General features: G+C 31.9%; 1 protein-coding gene across 1 annotated transcript; it reads right to left on the reverse strand.

Annotated features, from left to right (window-relative positions):
* Positions 1-5,138: 5,138 nt before the first annotated feature.
* On the reverse strand, positions 5,139-8,632 carry LOC144555701 (uncharacterized protein At1g66480-like). Its single transcript, XM_078304103.1, has 2 exons — positions 7,826-8,632; positions 5,139-5,549 (listed from the first exon to the last, which is right to left on the reverse strand). The coding sequence occupies exons 1-2, from the start codon at positions 8,522-8,524 to the stop codon at positions 5,505-5,507; spliced, it is 744 nt and encodes a 247-aa protein (XP_078160229.1). The 5' UTR covers positions 8,525-8,632; the 3' UTR covers positions 5,139-5,504.
* Positions 8,633-10,380: the final 1,748 nt, after the last annotated feature.

Below are 10,380 nucleotides of genomic sequence, written 5' to 3' on the forward strand. Positions count from 1 at the left end.
AATCATGGGTGGCATCTGGCAACACATCATGACCATCCAATTACACAGATGATGCTGTACTGTACAATATCACGATCCAGTAAACAATTCACTTGTGTCTGTTCTTCTGTCTCATAGCTATCAGATCAGTTTCAAGGTAGATGTGTGTCATCCTTGCTAACTGAATCTTTTCTTGATCTTGAGCAGATTATCAAATATAATTACTCTTGTAATTATACCGCTAGCAGATAATCTTACTCTATCAAGGGGCCCAGTGATGCTATAGCTCGTATAGAGATACGAGAGACAAATAGTATTCTTGGTAAACTATCACTTCCTCATCTAAGCTATACATATGGAAAAGCTATCGTTATAACTGCTTTTTACGGACAGCGGTAGATAACAATCACACATACATATTTCTCAGTGGGAACGATAAATACCTCATACTGTAGAACCTGACACTGAATGAAAACATAAATGACATGAACACAATTCTATTTAATGTTTCATTCGGGGTCTGTCAAATACCATGTTCCTAGAACATGCATCTATGTGATTAAAATGACATCTCGTGTCAGGTGGTTTGTAAAACTTAACCATCTTTTAATCCACATACTAACCTTATCGCGGTAATTAGTGTTCCTGCTAATTACCTTGGTCAGTGACTTTTTAAGAGTATATATCATCTATATTATGGAGTTTCACAATTTCAGTCATGAACTCAAAATGATCCATAAATTCAATAATACTCAAGGCAACAAAATGATATAAATCATCCAATTCATGAACAAAACTTTATGATAAATTATCGTATTATTGACTTCTAGATTATTACACTTACACTCCAAGCATATTTTAATATAGATTAAACATCTAACGGTTTGGATCAGTATTTAAACTTCGAAACTAGAGATATGAGCGCGAATTAAAACAACCCGTTTAATTCGCGGAGTAGCGTAGCCTTACTCTCTCTCTCTATATATATATATACACAAATCCAAACCATTAGATGTTCAATCTACATTAAAATCTGCTTGGAGACCAAATTTTACATTTTTTTGAATTCTTTTACTATTTATTAAGCTAGTTTGAAAATCGCAGTTTTTATTAAATTTCTGAAGTATTGAAAACAACGGTTTTCAAACCAGCATAATAAATAGTAAAAAAATTCCAAAAAATGAAAAATTTGGTCTCCAAGTAGATTTTAACATAGATTGAACATCTAACGGTTTGGATTTGTTGTTTGAATATCAAATACTAAAATATGACCCCGTAAGCACCTCGGTCGAAGTGCTTCCGGTAGCAAATTAGCCAGACTCTCTCTCTCTCTCTATATATATAGACACACACACGTGTTTCAAAGGTCTAAACTTTATTAGGATTTACTGAAATTTATTTACGTGTTTTAATAGTTAATTAAGCGTAATACGACTATCAAGAATAATTGAAAAATTAATATTCATTGCTTATTAATATATATAACATATATAATATTTTTTTTATAATTACCCGGTCAGGTAATTGGTACGGAATAGACTTTATCCGTAATCCGTTTAGATAACGAAAAAAATCTTTACTTGTATCCGTACCCGATAAGTTTACGAAAGAAAAATCTTATCCATACCCATCTTATCGAATATTGTATGGATTGAATAAACGAATAAAAGAGTACCATTGACACCCCTATTTGCGCCGAAAGAATTTGATAATTTAAAAATATTTTTTTTGTTGACAAGAATTCCTACCGAGGCAGCAGTACGTATCTAATTAAGACAACTCCAACCATAATAACAAGATTTGCGAACAATTTGTGAATTATTTGGATTTGAGCCATTGGCAAATCAATTCGCGTATTATTCAATATATGTGAATTGTTCCTAAATTATTTATGAATTTTACGAATTTTATATGGATTATTCACCTTGAATTATTTCATGGGCAAAAAAACTTCTTAGTATATATTATTTTGACTCTTTTGTGGAACTAAGATCTCTAGTCTGAACTCAATATATAATTCTAAATTATTTTCAAATTATACTCAAATTATTTTTAAATCACGAATTTTAATTTGATCCAGTTGAACATCAATGTGACCCCAACTACCACGGTCAATGAATATATATTTATCAAGACTCCTATATATGCTGACACGCTGTATCAATCCTGTAAGGGGCAACTGACCATAGATGTTCATGTTCAATTCAAAAATCAAACAAACTGATATATATTCAAAACCTTGAAAATAATAGTAGAACTCAACATGATAGTAAGTAACGATGAGAACAACCAAATCTAAAAGTTTGAACCGTCATCTCTGTATAATTTATTGTTACCATAATCACAGAACATGTGCAGTTGATAACATTTGTTGCTTCTTATAATGGAAACGTTGAATATTTTGATAGCGGTTGCAGGAAGCTGCCGCTACCATAACTAACTATCTCGGTTTCCGAATTATAAAGCGACAAAAAACAATTCCATGCGAAAGAAAGAGTCAGTCAAGTGCATTGGGTCAAGGAAACTTAATTCTTCGTTGGTTTGTGCTCTTCATGCTGCGCAAGCATATTCAATCAAGGTCCCTCTCACCTTGCGTGAAGCGCATATCCTTGAGGATTTTTCTTTCTTTGTTTTTTTATAGGACAAACACAACAAGAATGAGACGCTTTTCACGAGGATAAAAAAGTGACTTTTTACGACGGACTACTCTCATTGTTCAGCTTTTTCTTTTTGTGACGGACGGCCGTCGTAAATACGTTTTTTTCCTCGCAAAAAGTGTATACTTTGTTGTAGTGAAAAATAAAGAAAATTTATAAAAAAAAGGTTTTTAGAATAACACTCATTATTTGTTCGATACTTGAAAAGGACTAAAGGAGTTCAAAATTTTCATATTTTGTCATAATTCATCGTATCTCACATTTTTTATTTTAGTTTTCAAAATTCAAACAGTTGATTTGAATCGATTAACATGATCTTCATATTAAAATGTGCTTGGAGACCAAATTCTACATTTTTTGAAACTTTTTTACTATTTTTTTTAAAATAGATATAAAACCATTGTTTTTGGATGGATTTTGAAAATAAAGACAAATGATACGAAAAACATGAGGCATTTTAACTCTCCTCTATTTAAAGTGTTAAACACGATTTCAATCTTTAATTTTTTTTTAATATACAATAAATTAGTCATACCGTTGTTATTTGTCATTATTTAAAAACTTAAATGATTAAATGAAGATCCATGTTATCATCAATAAATATATGTAAATATTATTTTTAATTCATTTATGAGAACACAAACATAGCCACTAGTAATGTTTTAATTAATATTTGATGCTATGATTAATTATATTAACTTTTACGTTATTTGTATTGTTTGTGCGACTATATCCCTATTAATTGCAATGTTAAAAATGATAATATGATAAGCTAAAAATGTTATTTTGTTCAATAAATATTAAACATATGCATGTCTAATTTATTAAACAATGAAACTTAATTTAAGGAAGAAACTAAATATATTTGAAACTTATAGATCAAAATTATAAACGACATTTTGTAACTTACTCTATAAAATAATATATTATATTTATATATTTCTCTTAACGAGCATTTGGCATGATATACGTTGGCCGGGGACTTAAAATAGAAGATAATACTTCTTCAATCCTTGCTAATTATTTTTATGATTTTAACTTACCTTTTTTTTGGGACTCAATTCTTTTGACGCTATTAAAAAGTGTTGTGTTAGATTTTGGTATTATGTAATACAAATTTTAATGGGCAAGTGTGAGATTTCTTTTTTTTTAAAGGTTGACTAATTTTTTTTTATTTGGTCAGTTTTGTTTATCTGAATTTATGGGGACTTTATCCACCTAAGTGCTGGCCATTACTCATTAGCCAAAAATCTAAAGGAAAGAAGATGCAAAAAAATGAATCTTGTAGGAAAGAAAAAGTCATGTTAAATTTTTTCTTGCTAAAATACGTTAATACAGTAATGATTTTATTTTTTTTTGAAATAAAGATATGGGCAAAATTTTAACTTTAAGTATTTACAAAAAATTTCTCTAATTGAATTTCAAACTTACAACCTCTCACGCAAAGATTATTATATATCTTAGTCATCAAAGATTAGTTCTCTACAATAATGAAATATTTGTAAGTTTCAATAAGTTCTAAATTGTTTTTTTTTTCCTTATCTTTTGATTCTTGATAAATTGATAAATACTTTGCTGGTCTGAGAATGTGAAAACTATGTAATAGACCATTGACTGTTTAAAGATGGTAATTATCATTTTATTTGATACTTGCATATGCTTAATTGACTCATAAATTGTACTTACTATGACTGTCTTATTTTTTTAGAAGTAAAACAATTTCTATTAAAAAAATTAGAAAATTTTAAGCACAAATTATTATTTTTTGTAGACCTTACAGACATACAATTAATGATAATCAACACAGTCAATTGTGCAGTAATTTAACATAGGAACAGAAAAAAAAAATGTATTGCTTCTTAGACATATCAAATACACCTCTTAAATGGGACTATAAGCATATATAATGCACATTCCGTTCAATCAAAAGATAAAGATCGATAAATTAACAATGATGAGGTAGCATAGTAAAAAGGTTTGGCGGCTTAATATTTTTAATGAATTATTAATTTGTTGACTTAATTGCTTCATTTAACGGTCAAGTCTTTGATAGAGTATAATTCAATGACGTAAAAATAAAAAAAATGTTTTTTCTTAAATACTTCTCTTTTGTACATTATTAATATCATTTGACTTTTTGACATAAAATAGAGTTAACTTGTCAACTTAAAATATTTATAAAAAATATATCAATGAAAATTAGTGCTGTAATAAACAAAAATAAAAGATAGAATATCAACTTAAATACTCATCCTTTTATTTTTGCATCGTAGATCTGTAAACGAGATGCAGTATATTATATAAAACAACAGAATGACAACAAACATACATCTCTTTCAACTACTAAACGAGCATGGCAGCATGACAAGATGATACAAAATTGTCACTGCTTTGAGAGTCATATCTTCATCGAGTGATAACTCTGGTAAAAATATGATAATAAAGTTACAAGCACCATGCCTGGTAAATACAGAATGACCAAACCAAAAAAAAAAAGAGAAAAAAGAAAAAAAGAAGAAGAAATGACATATTCACAAATCAAAAGTCAAAATATCCATATCACTAATTTTTCTAATCAGAGAGAGAATTTTACAAGAGAGAGCTATCTATCATACTCTAAGGAAACAGTAAGAGAAAAATAAAGAAAGAAGATATCAAGATAAGGAATCCTTGATTTTACTTCAGCTCTGAATGGAAGCCACGTCAGCTGTAACCGTGAAAGAGCAGACGAGCATTAACTTCCACTCTACATGGAAGTTCTTTTCTTCTAGCACCTCTCTCTATCAGGTTGGATAAACTGGTTCGAAAGCTGAGTTGAGATTATTCTAAATAAAACTAAAGAAAAAAAATACCCCAGGGGCTTCGGTCTCATGCGATTATCTCTTCTGGCAATGCCACAAATCTTGCCCTTTTCTGAAACAAGGTAAGAGGAAAAAAAATTAGCACAACTGATAAAACCAACGACTTATTAAAACTAACCCAGGTAGTTGTAATGATTAAATTCATTGAACAAGATCATATAATAGAAATATTTTATGATATCTCTGTCAGATATGCATGTGCCTCAGATTTATACAGCTAAAAATTTTATTACAATTATTCAATTTTTATTTCACGTCATATGCACTTCTTTTATGAGGCTATAACCTGATATACCTGATATTCTGTATTTATAATGTTATGATTACCAAGTTCAATTTGTATTGTAAAAACGGAAAAATATGACTAACAAATTATTTCCCCAAAAAAATTGATTCTGCACAACATCATAGTCTTTCATACAATGTAAATGGATTTATAATAAGAGTACAGCCAACCTATTTTTGAATAGGCCTTTAAATTATTTCAGATCACATGGCATCAATTATTAGAGGGAACAGATATGCAAATTCAAGTCAAATTTCAAACAAATATAGCGTCTAGCAAATTCAAAGCAGAGGCACATGGTTCTGGATTTCTAGTTGACATTTGAAACAACTGGAGAACTATTTCCGTTGCCGTTGCATGATTAACTAGTTTATTCTTCTAGGGCATGAAATTATCAGATAAATATTAGTTGCATCTTTGCTGTCTTTTATAACCATCCTAATTATCCGTCCATCTACTTAGCACATGCTCTCCTTATTTCTTAGAACAAAGTCAAATGTTCACAAAAATAATATGAACAAATTATACTATTCTAGAACAAACAACAGTTAAAAATTTGAGGTTTAGGGACATCACCAGAAGAATTTCTAAGAATCAACATATTGCTTCTGGACATTGTACCAAACCAAGAAGTAGACTAGTTCGGAAATGAAAAATTTCAGGACCAAATAACAATACTTGTTGGAAAAAAAATGCTAAAATTGATTTATTGTTGGTTGCTTTTCAAGTTCATGTTGTTATGGGTATCATTCTGTTCCTTTTCTAGAAAGTGAAAAGCAGATTGGTACTAGCATACATCAGCTCCTGTCTCAGTTAACCAACCATTTTTATTTGGCACTGTTGATGCTAACTAGTTACACAAATGGAATAAACTTATAATTTCACTAATTGGTTACAAAAACAGTAGAGTTTGGTGATCGATGGTAATCCTTGAATGGTAAGTTGCAACACCTATTCATGTGAGAAAATAATATGGAACTAACCAAAAATAGCCACCAAACCAACTTGGAGAAGTCTATAAGATTCTCAATGTTGAAAATGGATAGTGCCATGCAATATGAACATCTGACTAGATATTCTAGAACCTATTAAGTACCACAAGGTACTTCTGATGCATCAAATAGGAAGCATACTGGTATTTACCAAAAATTCTACTTGCAGACTTGAATTGGTCTTGTCAAAAGAAAGAAACATACAGTATAACAATTTTCATATCTATGCATGCCATTATGTTAAAAACCACATGGTAAAACCACCAATTCAAAGATCTGCTTTTACCAACAATTGAACACGCTCAGGGGAGAATAATACCCAACGTAAATTCAACATTCAAAATCGTTCGTAAGAATTCGATGTTAGATAAAAATCTACATTTGATGTCAAGATCAAGCTGTAGTGATTATCAATTGGTTTAGAATTTTTTAAAGGAGGACCTCTCAATCTCATATTTATTTAATCTGTTGATATCTATCTATATATTTTTATGTAGGAACTTTGAAAGTTAATAGGTATCAAACTATACAGATGCTCTATTTTAATAATAAACAATAATAAAATTTACGGGCCAAAGTCTAAAGGCCCAGTTTTTTCACTGTCTCAATTGTAAGATTTTATTATTTTATTTTATTATTATTATTTTTTGCTCTAGTACGAGTTGCATGCAATTAACCGATCATGTTCTATCCCAATCTATTGTCCCAGGGGTGCTTTCCGAGTTTTATCTAGAATGAATCAAGTGATTTGCTGGGTTCTCCAAAGTGCATTTATAGAACCCATTTACTTTTCAACCAGTTACCTCATTTGAGACGCACATATATTTTTGTATGAAATAGGTTTTTCACTGTACAGTAAATTGGGAAAAAGTTATCAAATTACTTTCTACTGATGCTATTAATTAAAATTCTAGCTACGAAAGTGCGTTTGTCCATCAAGATTCAAGTACATTAAATAGTAAAAAAAAGAAAATTATTATTCGCATCAACTTGTAGATGAACCAAATTAAGAAAATTAAGAGAAATCCCGAAATTTTAAACGAAACATACCTCCTTTGCATCTGGCGTACGCGGCGTACGGAGCTCCGGCGTCCTCGTAAATGACGGCCACCTCTCTGGCGTTCTCGTCGGCGTCTTAACAGGTGTCACCAACGCGGATCTCAATGGCGACCTCCTCGGGGTCATTACTGGAGTCATCAACGGCGATCTCATCGGTGACCTCGTTGGTGTCATCATAGGTGTCCCCACAGGCGTACCAGAGTTCTTACAAAGCTCCATGATCTTCTGCGCTGCCTCTCGTGGATCCTTGCTCTCCTCCATGAGCCTGGCAACCTCTTTCTTGGGAAGCCTCATCCTGACTCTTACTGCCCCGTCAGATTCCTCGTCTACTGAGGATGACATCCCCAATGACAAGTCGGATGTGGAGCGGCGCGTGAGCATCAAACTCTCAAGCCGCTCTTTCGCTCCGACCTGGAGAGTTCCAGACCAGGCGCGTCTAGGTGCGCGTTTGTTAGGAACCTTTGGAAGCTCTACGAGAAAATAAAGCTTCCCAGGATTGAGAGAGATGTCAGGACTAAGTGGAATTGCCCTGACGCCTAGTTGCTTCACCTGCTCGGCGTCAAGAAGGGTGAAACCTGGGTGGTCCCGGAGCACGTCAGCCACCTGGACCGGCGGTTTCAGACGGAAGGCGGTGCCATCTACCTTCATCACCTTGGCGGTGCGCTTCTTGCCTCCTATGCTATTTCCCATAGTGGCAATTTTTTTTTTTTTTTTTTATTGGAGCTTCAATTCTCTGTCGCTGTTGGAAGGGGAGGTATATGGATGTGGTGGGGAAAACTGGAAAAGGGAGGGAAATATAAAGGAAGGGTAAAGGGGAGAATGAGTTAGTGGGTAGGAGAGTCAAATAAATGAAAAGGAAATGGAGGTGAGCTGGTGAAGGGGATCAAGGGAACGGAATCTGACAATAGAATGAATTAATAGTTAATTAACGTTAATTTTTTTTATTAATTGATTAGTCACAAAAGATGGCTTCCCATATTGCCATTGACATTATTTTTCATGCCTCCTCAAAATTCTCATTGAAATTAAGTTAAATAACCAAGTGGGTAATTAAATTAGGAAGATTAATAGTTTCCATTGTGGCCAAAGTATACCCACTAGTATTTAAAATAAATCAAAATGGGATAAAACCAAAATAATAATTTCTTAGAAAATAAATAAAACAAAAGTCAAGGGGAATGATGGAATAAAATAAAATGTAAAAGACGGTCAAGATTGAGTTGCCTTTCTAACTCTTTACCCAAAAAAAATATTAACCTGGTGTGGCAATTGAAAAATATTAGTTCAAAACAAATAACTCATAAAATAGAGATAATGTAGTGTTGGCTGTGTTGCTTATAGGTTTGGATGTGTTGTTTGTGACATCAGTTGGTACAATTGTTTTGCACCATCCATACCTGAATACCTGAATCGGTTAACTATTGATGTGACATGATTCAATAATCGATATCTTTGATATAGTTTCACTGATCAGATCAATAATCGATAACCATTTACATTTAATTTTGCATCCATACCTCATTACTAGATAATTTTGTTTTCTTCTTTCACTGATGTAGAATAAGAGGGCCCACCGGCCCAATAAAAATGATTTCTAGAATTTTTTGTGTGGGGGGGACATCACATGTATGTACTGTAGTTTTGTGTTTCTTCATATTATATGTTTGCTTTCTTGATGAGGTGCGGAGTGGAGAATTTAGACTCTGTTTGTGCGCTGATGCGGGATGCATTCATGCATACGGCGGCTTGGTTTTGGAATATTCTGATCTCAAACTTATTCCGTCCATTTCGGCAAGCATTTCGGTGAATATTTCTGCTTACTCATTCAAACAAGGAATTTTTTTATTTTTAAGAGCAGGAACTAGAAAATTTAAAATACAGTGCGTTTGGATGAATCAAGGAATAGCTCGGAATAGTAGTTATTTTTGGGTTCGGAATAGCAACTATTTTTTGGTTCGGAATAGCTACTAACCCAACATTTTATAGAAATAGCGAAATAGCAGCTAACCTGAGCTATTCCTTTGTTGAGAATAACATTTTTTTTTCCACCCAAACGTGTTGTGTTGAGAATAGCTCGCCAGAAATAGCAGCTATTCCTGAGTTCGCGCTATTCTTGTGTCACCCAAACTGTATAAAAACTTAAAAAAAATAAATATTAAATTAAATTTTAATATACATGATTAAATTTTTTCAAATCATGGAGGTGACTAAGCAAGTTATTTGTAAGCTTGACTTCAAAATTTATCAAATTGACTTCAACCAAGGAATTTAAATCGTTAAAATTGATTTACTTCATAATTTATATCAAATTTATAAATTTTCAAATTGCATTTAGTATTAAGTTCACCAATAAAAAATGATTGAAAAAATGAACACACAAAAATTAACTTATAATTTTTTTTTACCGCTCGACTTTATACTAAATTAATTCGAAAATTTATAAGTTTGATATGTAAACTCACCACTCATGAAGTACAACGGTTCCATTAGTTTTAAATTTGTTATTTGAAGTTATTCTGATAAATTTTAAAATTAATTCTCGGTGA

This window comes from Carex rostrata, chromosome 6, assembly GCF_964058835.1.
Source record: "Carex rostrata chromosome 6, lpCarRost1.2, whole genome shotgun sequence".
NCBI lineage: Eukaryota > Viridiplantae > Streptophyta > Magnoliopsida > Poales > Cyperaceae > Carex > Carex rostrata.